The sequence below is a fragment of the Protobothrops mucrosquamatus genome, unplaced genomic scaffold (assembly GCF_001527695.2).
Source record: "Protobothrops mucrosquamatus isolate PMUCROS unplaced genomic scaffold, P.Mucros_1.0 scaffold945, whole genome shotgun sequence".
Taxonomy (NCBI): domain Eukaryota; kingdom Metazoa; phylum Chordata; class Lepidosauria; order Squamata; family Viperidae; genus Protobothrops; species Protobothrops mucrosquamatus.
In genome coordinates, this window is record NW_015387193.1 from 19,213 (window position 1) to 45,036 (window position 25,824).

The following is a 25,824-nucleotide window of genomic DNA, read 5'->3' on the forward strand; positions in this document are numbered from 1 at the left end:
AGCATTCCTAAAATATTTCATCCCAGAGTTAGTTTTGTTTTCAGCATCAGCCACCATCATAGCTAATTAGAAATGATTTGTCCATGGGACCATGTTGACTGCAAGACTACAAAGAACCGCCATGCAGATCAGAATCAGATGTCAGGCAAGCCATTCTTGTTTCAATGGGTCTTTAGTAATCTTTACTATATTATCAGTTTGTGTGTATATCATGAATTAATTTATATAGTGTAATGTTGTGGTGGAATCACCGGTTGAAGGGGAGGCCCCCCCAACCAGGGGAAGTAAAGAGATATTCCAGCTAAGAATCTGAAGGAGAAAACATCCAAGATCAAACCTTTAGGTATACATCTGCTATTTTCCAGGGGAAGGTAGATAGTCTGGCGTTAAATTTACCACCCATCTCACCATGAGGATACTCTAGAAGGAATATAAGTGATCAACAATAAAATATCTGTTTGGGCCTATCCACAAGTAGTTCTGGTTGCTTGCGCTTGACAAAGGTAGAGATAAATAACTTTTCTGACCAAAATACTACTCTTGACATTTATATTCATATTTAATTTTTTATTTAATTCCCTTGCTTTCACACACAATAGGATGCAACTTGCCTTTATGAAAGCCCTTAAGACTTGGCTCTTCCTCCATTCAGTATCGGTTGAATGCAAATCTCTCTGAGGTTGTTTTGCAGTGTACTTGATTGCTATTTTACATTTTTATCTATATACAGTATTGTTATCAAGATGTCACTTTGGATCTTTTTTTTTTAAAGGATCTATATGGGCCGTTTCTATATATCCTTATTTATCTTTTGTTCTGCATGTACTGCATGTGTATCTAGATGCATATTTGTGCCTAGAATATGGTGATTTGGGTTTGAGGATAGTTTGCAAAATAACACTGTCAAAGAACAGGTTCTGTATACAATACCAAGTATTTAAAGAATGGTGATGATAGCCAGAACACTGCAACCATACTTACTTAACTATATAAAGGGATTTATTTTTGCAAATATGAATGCTCCCATTAAGGTGATCCAAAAGGTAAATTTGTGCAGAAGAAGAAGAAATTCTTAATTAATTAAGAAGCTGACATTGAGGGCATTCATTACAAACAGAAATTTTTATTTTAGGTTATTCTTTTCTCCCGGAATAAGAATTTGAAGCCTTTCATTGGTATCTTTTTAAATTGTATGGCATACTTTATTTTATAAATTTTATAATTTTATAAAACACTTAAAATAGATTTAGGATGGTTTTTGTCCTCCCAAGTTTTCTCATTTAGATATTTAAATACAGGATGTTCCACATAAAAAGATTATTTTTAGCCACTATAGTTATTTCTCTTATGAAGGAAAACCTCTGAAGTATATTTTAACACCCTAGAATCTTAAGCTTAAATAGTAGAACATACTCCACATTAGAAGGCCCCTTTGGGGGCATTCTACACCAGGTGACTAGTGGACTAAGATCCCACCTGCATCCTACTCGTGTACTGCTTCCCACTTTTACCCAAGTTATCTTAATTTTTACGTTTTTAAATTCTTGTTTTTATAGTGTTGCAAGCCACTCAAGAGTCACTCAATAGCAAGATCGGTGACATACAAATTTAATAAATGAGCAGTAAAGGTTTTCTACACAGAATGTCTGCCAGTGCCACAGTTCAGAGGAACAGCCTATTATTATGCAGAACCAAGCAGTTTGATATTTTAAGCCTTATCAACAGCAATACAAGCATCATTTTTTCTAATGTGAATATCTCAAAATTTCAATACACTGTGGTTGCCCAATGTTAATTATTTGGAGTGAGTTCTAAATAGGAACAAAATAGTGCTCTAGTTAAAATTTTATTAGTCAGAAATTGCAAATATGACCAATATTTAGGGTATACTTAAAAATACTTTGTGTCCATTCTTTCATTCACAAATAGTAGCAACTTTATTCTACATTTATACTGCATGCTAGATAGAATACATACAGGGAATTTATTCTATTTTAATTTCCTTAAAAGTAAAAAAATGCAGCCTACATTTCTCATATTTATCTACACTTTGGAAGTAAAAAAACCCCAGATGATGACAAAAATGGATATTTTTACAGATTCAGAATGGAACATTCCATTAGATATGAAAACACTGTTTGAATTCTAATCACACTCTGAGGTATGCTAACAGGAATTATAGTCTCTTTCAATACCACATCATCTAAACTTCCTGATTTTGAGGGATCCACCTTTATGTATCAACTTGAAAGATAATCTGAAAATAAAATCACAATTTCTAATATTTCTTTTCTAAAAGATGTTATTCGCTGAGATACAGATCCACTCGTTAATTTGAGTTACTATTGCTTCTCATTATAGCAGAATAATATACACATTACTTGGAGGTAAATTTCATAGAATGCATTTAGTTCTTGTTTCTTTGGAGAAAACATCCCTCACCACCATTTCAGTGGTTACACTCATCAATTATCTGACATGGACAAGATATTGTTTTAAAAACACTTTTCATGCACAAATCTAAATAAATTGATTATTGTAATAGTCTTACCATAGCCAAGGAAATAAACATTTCCCTTTAATCCATTTTCATGCAGTTTCTGACTCAGTCCAACATAACAGTATGAGCAGATCTTGTTGCCTTCACCAATGGCAATAATGATAAAGGCAGAATGAAATATACAACAGAATCTCTATTTTTCCTTTAAATATATGTGAAAAGATCGGTTTCTGCTTTTAAAATTGTTACAAAATCAAAGATTACTAGTTAATATATCCCTGATAAGTTGTCCAAATAGCAGCTTTTATTCTTAAGAACAAAGGAGAATTTTTGTCCAGGATTTTTACATCTCCAGTATAGACTGAGTACATCTGTCAGAACCCATTTCCTTCTTGGGGGGGGGGGGTCTAATTCATTTCTTTTCCTTTCTTTCTGTGGGTTCTGCCATTCTCCCGAGGGGGAGGTGGGAAGGCTCTGGGGATGCCCTTTCTACTTTGCTACAATATATCCTCTCTGCTGTCTCTACATGCTCGCTCTTTGAACCGTTTCTCCCTTGATGTCAACCTGGGGTGAGAAAGGAATGTGCCTCCGACCATCTGGCTTATCTCTCGCTGTGGAAGAGAAAGGTGCGAAGACCCAACGTCTCCACAGGCATGGGAACAGACTCTGTTATCAGCTCCGTTCCCACCGCGGACTTAACACCTGGGAATTGGCCCATTCAAACTGACTGGATGAACTGTTGGGGTGGGGTTTGCTTGGGACTTTTTTAACCTATTGATCTGAGCGGTAAACCCTCAGATCCTGCCTTCTATGCCTGCTATCAGCTTCTCCTAATAAAAGTTCCTTTTGGAATGAAACTGTTCCAAGAGTCCTGCTTTCTTGGGAAGAAGTTTTCAAATAGATATTTTCCATTGTGTGCTTATGATTATCATCCAGAAATGATATCAAAAAGCAGTTGAGTCCTAACATTATTTTCCATGATCACCATTTTACTCACACCTACAATTGTACAAATCAGCATTTAAGTAGTTCTGATATTTCTTAAGGTAAGTGAGTGTCCTCATATCAACTGAAGTAACCACTATATAGCTTATACCCAGTTCCTAGTTTTCTCTGGATTGTTTCAATAGCTTGGAAAAATCTATTAGCAATTGACTAGTGTCACCTAAATGATTTCTAAAACCTCTTCAACAAATGTTATGTAAAATTCAAGCAGGTTGGAGTATCTAAGCCTTCCATCAATTAGCCTTTTGGAAGCTCTCTATCTTTGGGTTTGGTTTTTTTGGGGGGGAGGGCATATATATACCTGCCCATTTAACCATCCTATGTATGGCTTCTGGATAATAAGGTAGTACTCAAGAGATTGTTTAGAATTTGGCCCGAATAGCTGTACCCTGGAAGATTACACTCTAAAGACCACACTGAAGGCTCCCACTGATATAACAATCTGGGCATCATTCCTGAGATTAGCTCCAGCTCATTGTTCCAAGACACAAGTTTAAAAAAAACATGCAAAGAATGGTTACTTTCTGAAACACTAGAATATACTGATTTACTTGATAAAACCTCAGCGCACCCTGGCCAAGGAGCAAATGTTATGAAGTCTTTCCAAACAGAATATCACTTTTTTCAATTAAAATATTAATATCAGGTACTCAACATATTAAGCAATTGTTTTTAAGTGGATACACTTGGAAGTGACCCAAAGAATCAAACATAAGCAAAATAGCTTTTAACATTCTTCTGCAAATATATGGACCAAAATAAAGTTTCTATCACAGATTCTTCTCAAATTGCAATTGCACATGTGAAACATTTGGTTCCTTTCTCTCAGAATTCTCTAGTATGAGGAATAAAATAGTTCTTAGTAAGAGGAGATCATATACTTGTGATATGCCATATTTAGGTTTATAATCTGTAGCTGATGTTTAAAAGTATTGATGCAATGCAGTCATTTCATTTAACAGAGACTTGCACCATAAATTCCTAGGTACTTCTACTTGGTATTAAGTATAATTGATTATCTTGGTAATATAAGAAATGGACCACAGCTTCACAATGACTCCAACCTGAGTCAGGGTATAAGGAAAAGTGCAAACTATTCCAATTTTTAAGGTACTTAAAATGTATTATCACACACCTGTAACATATATGATCTTTGTAACAAAAGCTTTCTACAGCAATTGCATATTTTTTATCAAAACTTAATCCTCAATAGCCTGTTATATGGAAATTACATCGATAACAGTAACAAATCAAGCATGCTACTGACAATATTACATGTGAACGAATACAAGCATACATATAATACATACTTTAAACATTTTTTTAGAAAGTTTAAGTGAAAACATTATATCATTTATATCCAAATTGTCTTCGTTACAATTCACTATGAAAATTAAGGATTTCAATCCATATTAGACAAATTCTTGTAGTAGTAAGCAAAATCCAAAACAGAAAGAAAAAGATGCACAATGACTTTTCCAGTCCCTCCTAACAGAACTTTCTGAAACGCTATGGAGGTCATGCTACCCAGAAGCAAGTTTCAATGTTGAAGGGCTGCACTCACAAACCAAAATAAGGAACACTTTGCCACCATATTTAAAGCAAAATCCACCCATATACAAGGGTATTTCATTTCAGCCAAAAAGCATACCGTATGCTATTTCTGAAATGTATTCTATATCCTTTCCAATGTATTACCTTCACTTTTGTTTTTAAGCTTTCATAAATATGTATGTAAAAATGGAAGAGACAAGCATCGAATTATTTTTTTATAAAGGCTGTTTCAATAAAATTTTAATGATGATTCCAATATGGGATAGGCAAAAATAGAACCATGACTCAAGCAGAATGATGCACGTTCAACATGTGAGACTGCAGTTCAAGTCTTCTATTTTAGGGAAATGAAATGTATTGCATTACATCTTGACAAGCAGCACATTGTATTAAGGACGTGAATCATTACTACAATGGCTTTTGTTTTCCCTTGACAATTTTACCACTCAGGGTCCCAGGACAGAGTACTCTATAAGTATTTTTCTAAAAAAAAAAAATCATCAAAATTTCAAACATTACTTCTTCATCAGAGGAAGAAGGCAGAAAGAAAAGGGCACTGCCTTCCGTCCACACAGAAAGACATGCAAACATTTCATGGTCTGCTACTGCTATGTAATGTACTCTGATTTCTTCAGACATGTATAATAATTGCAACTGATTTTTCTAAGATAAAAGATAAAACTCCTAGAAGAAAGCAATACAAAATATAAAAACTGCAAACTGAAGCAATGGCTTTAGCAATGTTTCTGCTATGTAACAAAGAGTCAGGATTATGGCACATCAATGGAGGTTTGGTCTTATTAAAATCGTTTTCTCTTGATGATTTCAGGTTTCCAGCTAACAGGATGAGTTTCTTCAGTCTGAAGAGAATAAAGAAGAAAAAAAGAGTTCTAACCCAATTTTAACTTTGCATATGCTACAGTTACATATTTCCTAAAACTGGCTCTAGGCCAGTGTTTTTCAACTTTGACAATTTTAAGGCATGTAGACTTCAACTCCCAGAATTCCACAGCCAGCAATGCTGGCTGTGGAATTCTGGGAGTTGAAGTCCACATGCCTTAAAATTGTCAAGGTTGAGAAACACTGCTCTAGGGAATTTCTGAATACAATCCCAAATTATATGCTAATTGAGACTACTTTGTTATTTCTTACTTAGAACAGTTACTTGTACTAACTTCCCAATTAATCCCTAGCTGATGAGGAACTCAGTGCCACATCTTCTGTATCTATATTCCCCATTTCTTTTTTAATTTTAACGGCTATAGAAAGTCACCAGTGGTGTGGAAACACAAAAAAGCACAAATGGATTTATTTCCTATTTCATTTCAGGTTATCCACGATTACAGTCTGGGGAAGGATTTAAATAATCCCACTGAAATATTTCACATAAATCACAGCATCAACTAAGAAACAGAAGAATTAAAATTGTTTTTGAAAGTGAGTATCTATTTTACTATTTTCATTAATCAGATATTTTGCTAAACAGTCTAAGAGCGATTTCTTGTCATTTGTGAACTGCCAGAATTCAACCAGTTGGTTTGTTTTGATATATCTTCCTTTATACATCACTACATACTGCTATACTAAATGTGAAAGCAAGGTTAAAATCTCATAAATTTACTTGGAAATAAATTCCACAAAACTAAGTTGAACTTTCTTATGAGTGGATATACATAAAATTGTTCTATAAAGTGTAGTTCACTACTTTTAAAATACAACCATAAATACATATATTAGCCAAATTGAATAAATATCTGATCACCTATAGTGTTGTCATAGTTGTTCTATTAAAATTGAAGAACAGACTATAAAAGCATTTATTGTATTCTGTTACTAGTCAGCTTCTACTGGACAGGCAACTGAACTCAACTTATAAACCCCATTTTTTAAAAACGACGTTTCCACTTGTGTAAAATGTTGTTTGTGAACCTTATTTCATTACAGTTCAGCCTTAAATATGTTTTTGAGATTAATTTCAGAATACATGTACTAAATGTATCTTTAACTTAGTTTTATGCTGTAAAATATTATTAAAAAAAGATCCCACATACCGCAGAATCATCTTCTTTGTAGACTTTTATAGTTTTATCAGCTTCAGCTGTAAGAAGTCTGCTTTCAGATTGGTCAAATGCACAAGCAAATATTCCAGATTCACTGTCCAAAGAGCCAGGCTGCACAGCTGCATGCACCCTCTGGAAGTTGTACCCAGTTCTCCAATCCCAAAGGTGCATTGTACCATTGTCAGCTGAAAATAAAACACTGGCATATTTATTCAGAGTTACAATTCAAGTATATAGCACAGTTCCCCTTTGATCTTTAGCCATTCTAATAATTATGGACTGAGGATGGCTTCATATTTCTATACTCTAACCATCCTCAAGTATAGAAGAGTCTTTTCCCTAGCCCGTTTCAATGTCTTGCCCTCAGCACTACTCGATGGGCGATTTAAGAGGCTCCTGTTTAGTGAGCGACTATGACCCTGTGATAGGGCCGAAGTTGAAACTGTGGAGCATGTCTTATTATACTGCCCTATGTATAACACAGCCAGAATTAAATTATTGTCTCTCCTTGGAATTGATCCCTCTGGTTCTAACGTTAGTAATTTGGTTTTATATTGTCTAGGGGATGGCTCCTCCTATATTACTTCTCAGGTCTCTAAATTTCTTTTAAGAGCTGTAACTATTAGAGGAGAACGTTGTAATTCCCTTTAGCCAAGGCTTTTGGTGTTAATTGTTTGTGATTATATTTTTCTTGTGTTTTCTTTTGTTGCACTTGCATTTTGGTCTGTGACCGCAAAATAACAATTATAATTATTATTATATAGTACAGTTATTCCAAAGACTGACTATATCCACCATAACCCAGATCTGTTTGCACCCACACAATTCATACGTAATAGGATTAACAATGCATCTCTATGCCCCTCTGATTTCACTAGGATTGACTTCTAGAAAAATGTAAACATTACAAGTGTTCTACTAAGATATGGCATTTTAGTTTCCTGCAACTTGTACTGATACTATCCGCAGTTAATATATATTGCAGAAAGCCTCCTAGTCATGCCCATTTTCAAGTAGTGGGTTATATACACAATGGGAATTATAGCCAAACATAACACTAGAGTACCTAGGAGGGCTGACTAGAAAGTCCAGGAAAAAAAAACTTCCCAGAATTCCTCTGCTAAAATACTGGCATCATGTAGAAATCTTTTATATTATCTGTGTTTCTTGTGTTAGGCTAAACTTTCTTTAACATTTCTCCTGGCATACATATTTAAATGGGGTTGAATTTGCTTTCACTGAAAGCTCTCCTAAGAACATGGCTGTACAACAAATATATATATTGCTTTTAAAATAAAAATATAACCAAGCATTGGGTTAATATTTTTAATTATTTTATTCAGTTCCAAAAGAACCAAATGTAAAGTGCTCCAAATCTGTTTTTAAAGCAGTTTGCAATGCCAAAAGCTGAAAAATGGAATTGCTACCCTACAAACATTTGTTGAAATAAATGTGTATTGCTGTGCTAAGGGGGAAAAAAATTGAAAAACTGGCATGATGCACTACCCCGGTGGACAGCACAATTGTTAGCTTTGGGAAGGTTCATCTCCTTGCCCACACCAGATTTCAGCAAGTGCCAAAATGTGAAGTAAATATATTCACTTTTGCCTTTGTGAAGGAAAATCTTACAGGAGATAAGATGCTGAAACTTGGGCAAGGACATTTCAAACTAGAAGTAAGAAATTTGTGGATTCTCAGTGACACTGCATGGTTACTGGTTAGACACGATGGATATTAACATCCTGTGCATAGTCACAGGTTACCGTTCCAAAAAATTAAGGGCCAAAATAAATTGAAAACCCATATGAAATCCTTCCAGCACTGATGTCTGTATATGTTCATGGTAATCGTTAAGTCTGGCAATAAGTTCTAAATAATCAGAGCTTTAGAATAGCACACAAAAGGCAGCGCTGTATCACGAGTCTTACAGTGCATAATAGCAAAACAGAATTTGTTTTGAAATCATATGTAAATTTTAATTTACCTCCAGAAACCAGGACTCCATCTGAGTTCACAGCCAACGTATTGATAATTGCACTGTGGCCAGAAAGGTTTTGGATGAAATTTCCATCAGGGAATTTCCACTGTTTTATGTTATCTGGAGACCCAGATGCAAATGTGTATCTGTAAGAAAATATATATTAAGATCTTAGTAACTACTGGATGCCTAATTAATCAGTATTTAATTATTGGTTGTTAAAGTTACCAGGGTTTATTACATTGAAACTGTAATAAACCCTGGTAACTTTAACAACCAATAATTAAAGTTTACAGAAAATTACAATTTCAACGTTAAACTATTACCTCTGAATTATTTTTGGTGACAAAGAAATTTGGCTTTCCATATGTTTTTGAATTACAACTTCCAGTGATCAACTTTCAGTCCACATTATTAATAGTAAAACTATACGGAACTTGACGTTTAGCAGCAACTAGAAAGCCTAAGTTCTTCACCCAGTAATTTAAGCACCATAGACTTGCTTGTTTGAAAACAAAGTAACTGATTAATGAGGGGCAGGATGTCTGCTAAAGCCAAATATTTGTTAAATATGAACGGGAAATTATACATACATAAAACAGGAAGGACAATGGATAACATGTTTATTTTATTCAGTATAAAATGGGCTTGTGTATAATACACAGAAAGATATGGCATATAGATTTTGTCCACGGTAGGTTTCCCCTGTCCAGCCATGTCCTACTCTAGGGCACGGTGTTCACCTCCATTTCTTACCCGACGGAGCCAGCATTGTCTGAAGTACAGAGAAGAGCAACAAAGATGATTAGGGGACTGGAGGCTAAAGCATATAAGGAACGGTTGCTGGAATTGGGTATGTCTAGTTTAACGATCTCTTCCTGCTCCCCTCTGTACTATCGTCACAAGGTCATAGAGTCCCCGACGGTGTTTCTTCTCCCTCAGTTCGATAAGAGGTTTCGCGGACTTCCGTCCTGTTCTTCGTTGCCTACCTTTGATTGGTTCCTCTCTTCGTTGGATCTTGATTCCTCTTTGAAGGACTGTCACTCTTGTTAATTGGTCACCTTGTTGGAACCTCCAGAAGCGGTGAATGCTCCAACACTGGAAGTTTTTAAGAAGAGACTGGACAGCCATTTGTCTGAAATGGTGTAGGGTTCCTGCCTGAGCAGGGGGTTGGACTTGATGACCTCCAAGGTCCCTTCCAACTCTGCAGGAAACTGCAGAGTCCCGGGCAGACCACGAGGCTGCCCGGGCCAGACAGGCTGTCTCCAGCCTATTGCGCATGCGCAAGGCGGGAAAAATACGTTGCATCTATTGGTTGATGCTGCTCCCTGCAGAAGGGTATAAAAGGGATCCGCGCCATTTTGTGTTGTTTTGTTGGAGATTACATAAAAAAGCAACTGTTGTTACTCCTGCCTCATCTCAATGACTTACCAACGCACAGAATAGAACACCACTGCTGCGTCCTTAAGGCAGTCCTCGACTCACAGCCAGAATTGGGACCAGTATTGCCATTGCTACGCTAGGTGGTCCTTAAGCGAGTTGTCCTCAGATTTACGGTGTTTTTGCCATGGTGATTAAGAGAATCAGGGCAGTTGTTTAGTGAATCAGGCAGTCATTAAGCAAGTGCAGCTTTGCCCATTGCTGCCACTTGTCGTAACTCCAAGCCAATGACCCTGCACCCAAGCCATGAGCATGTGACCCTGGGGATGCTGCTACAGTCATATGTGCGAGGACCCATGATACGTCACTCTTTTCAGTGCCATTGGAAATTGGAACGGTCCCAAAAGGAAAGGTTGTAAAACGAGGACTATTGTAGGGTACTTGGTTAGGGAATGTATAACATTTAATCTTTTTGTTTCTTTAGCCACATTCTCATAACATCTTTTTAAGATGAATAACATCGAATCCTTATGCGTATTTCTCCTTCGACTCCAATTGACATGGACAGAAAACCTCGATTCTCTGGATCTCTAATGCTAGATTTCAGATGCAAGGGACGACGTTTTAATTTGGACTTTATTCCCAAAACAAGGGGCAACATCTGTGGCTTCCCAGCTCTCCGGACAGTGGACAGTTGTCCATTCAGGTGGAGGAGCTCTGGTGGATGAGTTCAAACTGTTCTAACTGTCAGGAAGTTTCTCCTTAGTTCTAGGTTGCTTCTCTCCTTGATCAGTTTCCATCCGTTGCTTCTTGTCCTGCCTTCAGGCGCTTTGGAGAATAGCTTGTCTCCCTCTTCTTTGTGGCAGCCCCTGAGATATTGGAACACTTTTGCACACAAACCCTCTGGCCTCAATGAAGGAAAAGTTCAAGCAATGATCAAAAGCTCACAAGGTCATGTGACATTGCAATAATACATTCTTCTAATAGTTACAACTACTAGAGCAAATTATTGCCTTAAATGGGCAGCACAGTATTGAATTCATGACTAGTAGTCTGACTTATCTGTACTAAAAATGGTATATTTACATTTTTAAAAGCCTGTTTTAAAAAAAAAACATGGAAAATCTTACTGTCGTGGATGCAAGACAACTGCTCTAACCGATTTCTTGTGATTTGTTAACGTGACCCGTGTTTTTCCTGCTACCATGTCCCAGAGACGTATGGTGGTGTCATGACTTCCTGCAGCGAAGAAATGAATTTAAGAAGTAATATATATACTTTGACCATATTTTCCTTTTACTTAACGTTTGTTTCCCCAGCACTTGAAAATCTTCCCATTGCTTTGAGTCTTACTAAGAGAAGAAAGATGGTAGAGATACTGGTATTACTTCCGGCACCCCACTGAATGCTATAGCAATACAGAGATTCTACAGCCGTGGTGGCGAACCTATGGCACGCGTGCCACAGGTGGCACGCGGAGCCGTCCCTAGTGGCATGCGAGCCATTGCTGGGCCGAGCTGCTTCCCTCCTCCTCTTCATGCATGCGCAGCACTTCGTGCTCTCTGTGCATGCACAGCTCTTTGTGCTCTCTGCGCATGCGCAGCTCTTTGCACTCTTTGTGCATGCGCAGCTCTCCGGGGGGTGGCTGTTTGGTTTTTATTCCCCTCCCATCTGCTGGGTGGTTGTAGCAGGTTTTGGTCTCTTCTGTCGTTCTTTGAGGTTACCCACGAAGCATGTTTGTTTGGGGGGGGGATCCCCACTCTGGTTGCTAACCTTGTTTAAACCCTCTTCCACCTCCTCCTCCTCCTCCTCCTCCTCATTGGAGCCCCCCTTTGTCTGCAACCAGCCCGCCTCACCTTGCCTTGCCCCATGGCAATGGCACTCCTGCCCTGCCCCCTCCCTTGCCTCACCTCACCCTGTAGGAGGAGCCTCCTATCCACTGCCCCACCCGCCAGAGAACCCCTGAATCTCCCCCAATCCTGCCTGCCCGGCCCCAGGAGCAACATCGAGGTGGCCACGCCCACCCACGCTACCATGACTACCATAGCCATGCCCACTTGGTGGCCATGCCCCCGGCACCCGGCGATGCGATTCACCCAAAGCCCAACGTCAAACCCGTGAGCCAGAGTTTTTCCAAGCGATGGTGACAGGATGTCGTACGACGGCTGCTGGGAGAGACAAGATGGTATCCAGGTCCCTTACAGGGTCCTGGGTGTTAACCTCGACGACGTCTCTGTACATATATAAGATCAAGTAAACACCCGGAATAAGTGTACCGGTTTCGTCATTAGAGATGGTTTTCTGAAAGACCTTCTCCTCCTTTGCAAGACAGTTTTTCAAAACTTAACAAATTTATTTGCCTGTTGCATAAGTACTAGCTGCAATCCAGTAACAACTCTGAAAAGCATTCAAGATTCTCATGCTCTCGGTATATTTTTTTAAAATTCTGGGCATTTATACTTGTTTATACCCAGAGTTCTTAGCTATATGCAGAATCTTATTTAAAATGTTTGCATGGTTTGAAAGCTACAAATGCTCAACTAGAACACAACAAATGGAAGCATTTTATTAAACCACAAGCAACTGTGTGCAAGTTGGCTATAGGATCGACTTACTGAATTACAGTATGTTCCACTTTAACAAGCAGCATTCATCATACCTGTGATAATCTGTGGCTCTGCTGCTTGGCACTTCACTGTTGCCACAGCATTTGTGTGTCCTGACAATGTATGCACACCAGCTTTTGTTCTTACATCCCAGATCTAATAAGATCATAAATTTGAACAATTAAGTACAATAAACAATCTTTATTAAACAAACTTTACCATTTGTTTATAACTATGAGCATATCACTCAGGATCCTGCTGACCTTAATATCATTATGAACTCCCATATACGGTAAGAACAGTATTTGTATAGGAATAATAACAACAACACAACAACAAGAATAATTTTATTACGGTCATAGACCAGCAATAGACATCACTTTTTACAATATATTAAGAAAAAAATAAAAATAAAAATAGTACTGACATTAATAGTAAATAATAACATCCCTGTTAAGAAAATACATATTCTCAAAATGTTAGGGTCACTCCCTAGTTTACGTGAATGGATAGCCGATTAGTGTGTGAGTAAATATAATGTTCCAAACATTATTAGAGATATCTCCAAAAAATTGGCACAAGTTGACGGCTATAAATCTGTAACCAATTTTTTTTCTTGTGGACATTGCCGCAACGCAGTATTTTGCCACTGCATGCGTGATAGAAGGGTTTGAGTCCTGGAGGAGAAAGCCTACATAAAAATTGTCTCCCCCCCCCCGGCAATCTCTCTAATAAGGGGAGAATATATGCTGACCTATAAACTCGGTATAACTCACAGTACAATAAAACATGTGAGATGTCTTCGACTTCTCCTTTACCACATATACATACCCGTTCTGCTATTGGTGTTCTCTTATACCTGCCCTGTAGGAGTGCTGAGGGAAGAATGTTAAATCTGGCTCTGAAGAAAGCTATTCTTTGTTTTGGGAAGGTCAGATCATTCAGATATCTTGCCGATTCCCACACACCCTGTTTGATTCTATCCCTACTGTGGCGAGGCAACCTATTTAGTTCTTCTTGGAACTCCATGTCCTTCATTCTATTGGATACTACTTGCTTTGCTTGGTCAAAGCCTAGGGACATTAAGAATACCGATGAGAGCCCATAAGAGCCCAGTTTATGGTCTATCGCCTGCTTCTAGGGGGAGGGGAAGTTGTCAGTCAGCACTAACGGGGGGACAGTCCCTCTGGAAAGAAATGCATTTTAAGCCAGTGAACGATCATCATCTTCCAGGCTCTTACCTGGATTTGGGGCATGCCTGTCTCAATTCTTAATTGGGCATTTGGGGTTCCTTTGGGTGTATTTGTATAGGAAAATAACAGGAACACACAAGCACTTTCCGCCACTGGCATGGTTTGTTATGCTAAGGAGAAGAACTGAAACTGCTCAGCTTATTTTTGTAAGCCTTTGATGAATAAAGCACAGATTACAACAGTTTGCAGCCCCAGGGTTCTCTCTTATTTCTACTCCCAACCCTTAAAACAAAAGTATTAAACAGTACTCCCCAAATTTGATTATTTTGCAAAAGTATCTCTGTGCAACCTGGGATGCTGTGGTGCAGCATCCTTATTTGATTGACTACAATTAGTAAAATCTGAAGATTTTTAAAAGAGAGTATAAATAGCTAATGACAAAAAAAATCATATTAGTTTCCACAGGGACAAACATGTTTTTTTAAATATATATAATTATTTCTGCTTTACTTACACGGGCTGTTGAATCTCTGCTACAAGTTACAAGCACATCTATTGTTGGATGCAAATCCAAACCATACACAGCACTTAGGTGGCCATGGTAATGCCTAATAACCTGGACGTAAACATATTACAATCAGCACTGAATGTTCCATTATCATCACATTGCTGAAAGATTCCAACTGTTTCAAGTTCATTTAGTTACCTTATTATATTCAAGATCCCAGCATTTCACCTGTTTATCTTCCCCACATGAGAAAAGATAAGGACTTCTTCCACTGACTATTACACCTCGAACTGTACTAATATGTCCTGTTAAAGACAGTTTTAATTTGCCACTTGCAAGATCCCAAATCTGTAATGAGAAAAATACATCTTTGATGTTTTTGGAAATAACACACACAGACATCTGTTATTCTATCTGAGCAACATCTCGAAGTTCTTAGTAGAATACAAAATATATTCATGATGGTAGAAAGACTGGAAAAATAGTTTACTATACTAATCCCAGTTTGGGAACACTAACACACTTAAACAATTTGGCCTATAGGCAAAGATAAAGAATAATAAAATATACTGAAGTGGATATTACTAAAGCACTATTATGAAGTATATTACTGAAATAATATAAAAAGTACTGGACTACAATTAAGTCAACATCTCACCTTTATAGTCCGGTCAGCAGAGCCAGTAACAAACCACTGATTTCCTGGTTCAACTGCAATACATCTCACCCATCCCAAATGTCCACTGATAACCTAAAAAAGTTATAGAATAGTTTATCAATTTAGATAAAATATCAACCCTGACAACTTAAAGCAGTTACATAACAAAAAGTTTGTTTGGCTTCAAATGTATCAGTAACTATAATGTTGCCAATGTTCAATGAATAATGATTATGGGGTTCCAAAGGGAATTGCAAAACCTATATAGGATGCAGGTTGCCCAGTTCTGCACTAAATTAGGATAATCATTATGTACAAATAGCAATACCAATAAGACTTATATATCGCTCTTTACAGCACTCTCTGGGCAGTTTAAAATGTCAGCGTACTGCCTCCAACAATCTGGGTCCTCATTTTACCAACCTCGGAAGGATGGAATGCCGAGTCAATCTTGAGCTGCTCAGGATCAAATTCCTGCAATGCTGCATTCTAACTACTGCACCACCAGGGCTCTTACACTGCGCCACCACAGCATATCCAGCCACGATCAGGAATTCTTAGACTTTGTAATTTCAAATTTTATTCAAAATAAGATCATTTTTCTTGCTGCCTTCTAGGGCAAATTCCTTTGCAACAGCTTTTGTCTCTATAATGCATAGAGCTATATTAAAAGGGTCAGTACTATATTAGTTAAACTTCAGAGTTTGGAGCTTTGGTTTTTTTTCCCCCCAAGTTGCATCATTTTCATCTTTTTAAGTTCCCTCCTTGATGACATAAACAAAGATAAATTGTCCATACCTTTCTTCAATTTTAAAATGAACTTGTGTTAATTTTGTTTGGACTGTATTTGAGAATGTGCTGCCTTGCCTACTATAGTTGTCTCACCATTTTGTAGAAATATCTAGTTAACTAATGCTAAAGACAATAAATGAGTAAGTCAGTTACTGTGCACATGAGTGTAATGAACTAGATCAGTGGTTCTCAACCTTTTTAATGCCGCAACCCCAACTGGTCGTAAGTCGAGGACTAAACCAGTCATAAGTCGAGGACTAAACCGGTTATAAGTCGAGGACTAAACCGGTCGTAAGTCGAGGACTACCCAACCGGTCGTAAGTCAAGGACTTTCCCTGCCTGGGAGCGCCGCGCATGCATGGTTCCACCCCCTGCGCCAGCCGAGGCATAGCTGGCAAGCGGCAGAGACGGAGCAGGCCGACCACCAGCTGGCCCAGCCCAAGGGAGGTAAGGCACCCGCCGGAAAAGGGGGGAAAAAATGGCGGACAAAAAAAATGGCGGACAGCCTTGCTTGGCGACCCCCGTGAAATGGTCGATCGACCCCAAATGGGGTCCCGACCCACAGGTTGAGAACCACTGAACTAGATGCTTCTAAGGGGCTTACATACAATATGTTTCCATGAAGTTCTAAAGAATGGGGCCTTAAAAAAAATTGGTTCCAGTCACTCTGACAGTTCTGCCAATAGTATTCCACACAAGACCAAGCTATTTGACCTAAAAATAGTTGGAATGAGTTTCTACATCAAGCTCTCTTTGCTATCTTCTCTGCTACTTTGAAGTGATTAGAAACATTACTTCAAATTTTAAGTCACAGAAATTGCTATTCAGTTATGATTTACTAGAACAAGACAGAACAAAAATATGATTTGACCTTGATTCAGTCAATAAACTTTAATCAGAATGCTGTTACTTTATTTATAGATGTTTCCAACCGGCCTAAAGCATATTGAAGTAGGAGTGATAGTAACTGAATTCAAGGTCAGAATAGGCTTATTCTTCTAATAATCTCAGCATATAGTTTTGTATTCCCATCTAAACTAGTCCAACATTTAACAAACTATTTATCTGGCAATAAATAGTTCTAATATATTTACTACTTACTCTGTATAGCTTCCATGGTGGATGCCACTGTGGTTTTGGCATTGTTGGAGCCTTCTTTGCCATTAATGCAGAATTTTTATTCCCACCAGCTTCCATCAGAGCCTGTAAATTGAACAAACATGACATCATATCTTTTTCTTCATTGAACTACTCTCACAGGGGCCTATAATATAATTCTGTCACAAAAGTCTATGCTCTTTCTAGCTCATTAGAAGACTAGAATATAATCTGATTAATTAGATTAGATTAGATTAATTAGAGGGTCCCTATTACTGAAACTTACCATAGTCAAACCTGGAGGCTGTGAACGCTCAGGCATCCCAGCATGTCTATATATATCACCTACGCCAGCAGCAGTTCTATTTGATTCTATTCTGAAAAGAGAAAAAATGATGTGGGCTTATTACCTCCATAAAGAGTGCTGACTTGGTATATAACTGACAATACACCTATTCAAGAAAACCTTTGGAATATCATGTTAGTGCAGAACAAACAAATATGTTCAGATCACACTCCAGCTAAACTGGTAATAAGTAGCAACATTTTAAGCATGACTATTAGATTCCATAGTATTTCATGAGCCTTAGGTTTTACAAATTTTCACTATTATCCTGCATTATTGTTTACATCAGTACTTGTCATAATACCAAAGACACACGAAATAGATGCACATTCATTGAGGCAAGTATGGTTTATAACCTTTGTTGCTAATGGAAGAGTAAACGTCCAAAAGGATTGCTGGAGATAAGAATAAAAAAACAATAAGACCTGGAATAGGTCTTTCAAGAAATAGCAGGTCTTCCTCCTAGAATAGCTGGATGGCTCCTTCTCTAATAATGGTATAGGTATAGGTATATGAGATGGTAGGTCCTCCTGCTTGAGCAGGGGGCTGGACTAGATCAGGGCTTTTCAACCTTTTCACCCATTGTACCCCTTTTAGGATATGGCAACATCCAAGTACCACCAGTCGCCTAGCAAGGTGTCAAAAACTTGATAAAGTACAGGTAGTCCTCGACTTACAACAGTTCGCTTAGTGACTGTTCGAAGTTACAATGGCACTGAAAAAAGTGCCCCCCAAGCCACAGCCGAGCAAGACACCTGCCTGCCCCCCCCACCCGGCAGCGCTCTTCCTCCTGTCCGAGGTTTTCATTGTTGTGAGCATTTCTGTTGAGGATTGGCAGCGGGGGTGGGGGGGGTGTTTGGTTTTTATTCCCCCCCCCCCCGTCTGCTGGGTGGTTGCAGAAGTCACTTCACATGACTCTGGGACACTGTGACCATCATAAATATGAATCAGTTGCCAAGCATCTGAATGTAAATCACAAGACCCTGGAGAGGCTGCAACATTCCAATTGATCCTGGCGCTTTTTCTGGGCTCAGCAGAAGCACCAGGATCAGCGTCGAGCTCCAGCTGGAGCCTGGTGCTGATCCTGGCGCTTCCGCTGAGCCCTGACAGCCCTGCAGCTCCAGCCATCTCTCGCTCAGGCTTGTGCAGTGCTGCCACTGGTTCAGCTCATTCCCCTGTCCCGCTACCACTTTTCTAGGATGGCCGCATACCACCTGCCAGATGCCAATGTACCACAGGTGGTACCCCTACCACTGGTTGAAAAGACCTCCAAGGTCCCTTCCAGCTCTATTCTATTCTATTCTATTCTATTCTATTCTATTCTATTCTATTCTATTCTATTCTATTCTATTCTATTCTATTCTATTCTATTCTATTCTATTCTATTCTAATATTTAGAAAGGTATTAAAACACTGTGCTTCTTTAAAGTCTTCAAGGAATAAATTTATATTGTACTGTGACTGAGTAACTGATTTATCTGATTCCGTGATACAAAATTTTGGATTTTTTAAACAGGAGATTGTTGTAATTGTAGCATAATCTGCCAGAGATATTAGAATGTGACAGCACAGAAGCCTAAGTAAGCAAATTGCACCCATCCCACTTGTGTGCCTTCCTGGCTGGCTATTGGGGGAAAAAATGCTGGACCAAACAGATCTGTCCTTGTGTGGCTCCTCTTCCTTTTTAAGGTCAGTATTAATGTAGCCATAATGTAGTGATGAGCTGAAGTTAATTATCAGGTCATTTATACTGCAATTTATTTCTTTATATTTTTAAGATTGCCTAGTTAACAAGCATACTTGAATGTATGTCCTATTAAACTGAAATGGTTACCAAACAGAAGCCTGTTAAGATTGTATTATTCATGGATTGTGTCCTGGCTCATACATAAATCTTTCGACACTATAAGAAGTAGCTTTCATCAAAAGATCCTTTATGGCACACAGAAGCCATCAGAAACAGAAAAGGTATCTACTTACAGGCTGCTTCTGTTTTGCCCTTTGATGTAAGTCCCTGTTTTATTTTTTTTCTTAAATTATCAACAGTAAATAACGTCTTGCTAAACAATTACAAAGAACATAATCAAATGGAGCACACCATTATGAGTTAACAAATACCATTTTATGTCACTGTGCTTTGCAAATGAATCTGAAATGTCATTTTGGTTTCTTAGCTAATTAATAAGTGAAATATAATTACTTGGATTGAGAAGGAGGCAGTGCCACAGCTAATGACTGAGATGCTGATTCACTAGGCATCCTTTGGATTTTAGTGTCTGCAGTCAGAGCCACTCCTTGTTTATTTTAAAAAAAGAAAGAGAATATAATCAAAAACAAAAAAATGTTAACAACTAAATGCTCATTTATGTTATAAATTATATATTTAATAAATGTACCATTTTTCATTTTGCAATACATAAAGGAACAATTATTACTTCTTCAAGCAATTACGTAGTCAGGGAAATCAAAGGAATTCTATGTGAAGTTTTTAACTGATAACAGACATATTCTATATTGGAATATTGCCCACTTCAATTATTATTCTATTTAATAGACTTTTTAATTTTGAATGCTTTTAAATCATTACAGTCTGTCTGTGTATACAGCTAATGCTATATTTCAACTCCTTAGTTTTATTAGTACTCATTAAAAGTAATCAGGTTTTTAAATTAAAAAAAAAACCAGTTTCACAATAGTTTTTAAACAAGTTAAAACATTCATTTCATATTGCATAGATTAAATAGGAGCTTGAACATTCAGTGACTGGAAGCAGACATTAAAAACTAAAATCAGATTAAAGAATTTTATGATTTGTAATGTACATAATACATGAATTTGAATAAGGTTTTCTGAAGCTATATAAAAAGAGACAACATTCAAGAAAATTTAACAATATAAATTACTGGGTAGTAAATAGACAAGTGAACAAAAAGAATATATTCCTTGAAAAATATCTGGCATCCTGTTAATTGTCTTAATTTAAAGTATTCTATTTGTTTGTGTCAATGTCTAATAATGGATGAATTCTTCCATTAGGTTGCTGAGCAGCTAAAAAAGAATGCAGAGAAGATAGCAAGATGTTGAGTGCTAAATCTTACAAATACTTTTAAACTGGGTGTGTTTAACTTAAAGAAGACAAGGTTGAGGGGAGACCCATAGCAATCTTCCAATATTTGTAAGAACTGTCATAGGAAAACAACACAGGCTTTTTCTACCCTGACAGTAGGACAAAAACCAATAGATATTTGGTTTGAGTATTTTCAGAGAGAGATCCAAATTTAAGAAACTTCCTTGCTGTGAGAGCTATTAAGCAGTGGAACAGTATGTCTCCTGAATCAAGTTCTCCATCACTGAAGTTTTTCAAATGAAGGCTGGGCAATCATTTGCCTGGGAGGTTTGAGGAATGTTGCCCTGGGCAGAGAATTGAATTAAAAGACCCTCTGTTCCCTTCCAATTCTATGATTATAAGTATGCCGAGCTTTTTAAACATTTCAAAATATATTGGCAATATATTTTGCACGGTAACAGAAGGTATCAAAAATACTACCAAAAGCAATAAAGATCATTTATATAATTCCCTCATAAAAGATGCATTCAAACTGTTTTCAAATCAATGTTTGTATCATTACGCTCCACCTTAATATACAATGACATCTTCCTTAAGATCCTGTTCTAGAATACCACCGATTTCCACCTAAACCTAATTGTATTTGGCAATAAGCTTACTCACCGGGTCCAGGAGGATAGGGATGTGTTCCTGTTATCAAATAATCATTATCTTCTCCTAAACATTAAGAGATGTATTAAGTCGTTTATAGAAGAGTAAAAACAATCATTTAATAATTACATACAACTCCCGTCATGATTCCAAACTGCAACCATCATTTGAATTTCTACGGAATAATTAATGTGGAAAAATCACATTATGAATATGTGTATATGTATGTAAATACATATCTGAATGTCTGAAAAGCTCAAGAGGATTTTCAACCAACACAACACATGTGCACACTTTAAACCCAAGAATACACTACGGCAGAAGCAAGATCACATCCCCAAAGTGTTCCATTCTCTGTGCCAAAAGCTTTTGAAAAGGGGGATGGAGGCCTGCAGGGGCGTGTAACTGCCTGCTTGCACTACTTCAGGGCTCTATCGCTTTTGCAAAAAGCTTTTGTTGAAGAGAATGGAGGCCTGAAGTAGCGCGAGATTGGACCCCCAAAGTCTCCCCTCCCCTTTGCGAAAACGTTTGGAGTGGAAGACGAGAGCTGAAGAAGCGTGAGATCGCACCCCTGCATGCCTCCATTCTCTGCTCCAAACGCCTTTGCAAAGGGGATGGAGGCCTGTAGTAGCGCGAGATTGCACCCCCAAAATGTTCCGTCCCATTTGCAAAAGCTTTTGGAATTGAGGACGGAGAGCTGAAGAAGACAGCGATCTCCTGCCCCCAGCAGGTCTCCATTTTCTGCAGCAAAAGCTTTTGGCATGGAGAATGGAAGCTTTTGGGGACGCAATCTTTGGCTTCTTCAGACTCACCAAGGCTACCCAGCGCTCCAAAAGCAGATTGCCAGCAGACAGGAGAAGCTCGCTTGATCATGGAGTTTTTTTTGCAAGGTGAGTCTCCACAGGCCAGTGCCTGTGGAGACCCAGCGGAGTAAAATGTGGAGGGGAGCAATTCTGGGGATCCCAAGGGAGCATGAGGTACTTTAGTGCGTTGCGGGAGGCCTTGGGTGGTGTGAAGCAGGCGGCCTGTTCCAGCACTTTCCCCCTCCATGGTCTTCCTCAACCTGAGATACCTCATGTGCATTTAACGACCTGCGCATTCGATTAATGAAAGCAGGGAGGGATCACGTTCATTTAACACGATCCAATTAACGAATCCTCAGGCTACTAATGTAATTGACAGGCTCTATTACATTTGTAACTTGAGGATTACCTCTACATAGAGTATGAATTTGCTTCCATTTTAAACGAGAAGAAAAAGAGAAGGTTTAATGGATCAATTTTAAAAAACAAAAAGGAAATATTGATGAATTTGAATTCTAAAAAATTAAGCAATAAGATTAACTTTAAAAATAAAAATAAATTAAACAAAAGAGAGGTTAATTGATGATGTAATGACAGAATGTTAATATTTGACCATATCTAAGAATAAAATAAAAATAAAAAAGTAAGAAAAATAAAAATATAACAAATGGAACATGTGCAAACAAAAACTATATATCTTGAAATAGTGTACTGAGTTACATAATGCAAAATACAAAGATGTTAAACATATTTTGAACAATATCTGAGGGCTTAAGGAATGTTCATATTTGAAATAATACTTCTTTCTTTTAACAAGGTTCATATAGACTTCAGCCTGTAGGATCTACTTTATTTTGACTAGAATTTCAAGAACATTGACTAACTCAGAAGAAAAATAATTGTTTGAGCAAGTGGACATAAGTTAAGAATTCAAGAAGAACCTCTCTCTATCGACAAGAACTCATCCTTGCCACTTGTGATTAGTAGTGGAATCAAACTCATGTTCTGAAAATAGGAATTAACTCTTCTCTCCAGTTTCATTAATTTATAATTAATTTAACTTGGGGTTTGAAAATTGTTTTAGTTGTTACAATTTTCTACATAGCTGATAGTCATACTCTGCCAATGTATTTTAAAATATCTAATAATCTATTATTATGTTATGATTTATATCTCTGCCTTAAATCAAGTCAATGACAAGCCTTCAGGCAGTTACAATCCACCATTCTTTAGCCAGCAGGCAACTCTCTTTAAAAGTGGGAATCCTTTAAATCCAATAAAACAATCCTACGCATCTCTACTCAGAGATAGTTACTATCATCTGATAGTGACCATATGGTTACAAAAGGTGTTTCTCGAACAAGGGTTCAAGATTATTAAAGTCATATCTGTATCCATCACCTACACATGCACCCATGTAACTGTCACCTACCTGGAGTTTGGAGATATTGCTTGTGTCCATAGGAATCTAATACACCATGAGATCCCTTCTCTCGAACACATTCTTTCAAGACAGGCATATGTAGCACAGAACTATACTCTGTACGGAGTTTAACTGCCATCTTAACTTTGTGGCTGCACAAAAATAAACTTTATTACATCTTTATTTTTTTACATATGTTTTACTGTAATAAAACTGTATCATGGTAGAGTTTCATATATTCAGAGGTTCAGATAGTAAGTTTGATATATACATACTTATACCATGCACTGGTACACAGATTTTTTTTCCAAATACAACTTTCCTGTATTTTTCTGAATTTGAATGAAATGCAAAAATCAATTCTGATTATTTAACATGCAATAACTTGAAGTTTATTTAACCGGATTGAAGGGAATCATTCTATTTTTCCATGGTATTCAGCACTTGACCGATTCAAGACTTCAGGATTCAAGTCATGAATAATGCCAGTAGTAGCAGCTATTGTGAGATAAGGAAAGGGAGGCATTGGAAAGGTCATGTGGGGCAGGAGGAGCTAGCTGCTACTATCCTTGGTTTCAAAAATAGCATATTCAAAGGGCCAGCCCACTTAGTCTTCAGACAGCTTTCCTTTCCTTGCCTATCTGCTGATTGCCTTGACTTCAAGTATAGCATAAGGGAAGATAGGGGGGAAGCATTGGATAGATGGGGGAGGCCAAGTCAGTTAGATATGCTGCATCTGAAGTCACTAGCAGTAGGGCAGGTAGGGAAAGGAAGGTACTCAGAAGATCAGTGTACAAACCACATGGAGGATGCAAGAGATACACACTAGTGCAGGGGTAGGCAACCTTGGCTCTTTTATGACTCGTGGACTTCAACTCTCAGTATTCCTGAGCCAGCCAAGCTGGCTCAGGAATTCTGGGAGTTGAAGTCCACAAGTCATAAAAGAGCCAAGGTTGCCTACCCCTGCACTAGTCTTCCCTATTCATTATATAAAAAATCCCACATTTTGTTTTGGCTGAAACCTAAAACCACCAAAATGTTTTGAATTTGATTCTGCTGAACCACACAACCTACACGGAAGCGTTTGGCAGAATTTTTAAAGCACAATGTGTTTATTCTGGGTTCAAAACAGAACCTATTTTTCATTTCATGCCTAGTTCTCTTTCTTACCTCCTTTCATCTAATAATACAGGTTTTGCGTTGTCAGACACAAACATATCGTGAGTCCTCTTTAAAGACCTGAACACAAGAGTGTGGACAGAGTGCTTCTGCACTTCCTGAAAAAGAAAAAAAAGCACACACATTCTGTTAGGGAGAAGTTCCCTGAGGATGGGCTGCAGCACAAGTCTGAAAGCTCACAAGACGAAAGCTCTGGTCCCAGTGACCCACCCAGATTGAATCCTGCAAAGAAAAAAGAGTTATCCATAACAATTTCAATAAAACGAAGAAGTGGAAAAAAAATGAAAACAAAAGATTCACTTACTAGATAACCATAATTTCTCTTTATGTGCCAATGAGCAAAGAAAATGAGCATCGGATCTCACTGGGATTGGAAAAAGAAATCACATAAAAATTGCATTCTTTTCCTCCTTCCCTCAAAGCTCAACAGAATAGGAGAAACCTAACCTTCAGATCAGAAGGAACCACTACAGTAATCACTAAACAAAATAATCATAAGTTCTGCTTTTTTTTAGAAGAAAACCAAAGGCAGCCGTTTCTTTTTGCTCTAAAGATCCACATGTCACAAGAAATCTCCTCCTTACGATTGTAGAATGTCCAACCATCTATATATCTGGGAATATCTCAAGACTGAAAATGAGATGCTGCCTTCTGTTTGTGTAATTTTACTAGATGCAGGGAATTATTTTCCCAGTAGTGATAAGGCCGTGGTGGCGAACCTATGGCCACGTGCCACAGGTGGCACGCAGAGCCCTCTCTGTGGGCACGCGCACTGTCGCCCCAGTCCTAGGCCTTCAGATGGGTTTTATAAAACCTTTTCACTTTAGGCCTCTGCCGCCGTGTGCAAAAAAAAAAAGGTTCAATCAATCAATCAATTTCAACTTGTCGCGGGCAAAAAAAAAAAGATCTCTCAAAGTTGGAATTGATTGATTGAACTTTTTAGTCCCATCCAGTCTGCTGTTACCACCGCAGCCATGCCCACCCAATGGGCCACACCCACATGGCACCCGATGATACATAAGT

The 25,824-nt window shown here is 37.9% G+C and overlaps 1 protein-coding gene across 1 annotated transcript in view; it reads right to left on the bottom strand.

Moving 5' to 3' along the window:
- Positions 1-3,377: 3,377 nt before the first annotated feature.
- Positions 3,378-25,824, bottom strand: part of PLRG1 (pleiotropic regulator 1) — a 28,540-nt gene continuing 6,093 nt past the window's right edge. The window contains exons 2-15 of the mRNA XM_015819548.1: positions 24,793-24,899; positions 23,632-23,774; positions 21,409-21,462; positions 19,879-19,972; positions 17,619-17,709; positions 17,336-17,437; positions 15,443-15,535; positions 14,983-15,132; positions 14,791-14,892; positions 13,137-13,239; positions 11,608-11,716; positions 9,104-9,243; positions 7,111-7,304; positions 3,378-5,919 (exon numbers count right to left, since the gene is read on the bottom strand). Of these exons, the coding sequence (XP_015675034.1) occupies positions 5,860-5,919; positions 7,111-7,304; positions 9,104-9,243; positions 11,608-11,716; positions 13,137-13,239; positions 14,791-14,892; positions 14,983-15,132; positions 15,443-15,535; positions 17,336-17,437; positions 17,619-17,709; positions 19,879-19,972; positions 21,409-21,462; positions 23,632-23,774; positions 24,793-24,899 (1,542 nt within the window). The 3' untranslated portion in view covers positions 3,378-5,859. The remainder of the gene's footprint in view (positions 5,920-7,110; positions 7,305-9,103; positions 9,244-11,607; positions 11,717-13,136; positions 13,240-14,790; positions 14,893-14,982; positions 15,133-15,442; positions 15,536-17,335; positions 17,438-17,618; positions 17,710-19,878; positions 19,973-21,408; positions 21,463-23,631; positions 23,775-24,792; positions 24,900-25,824) is intronic.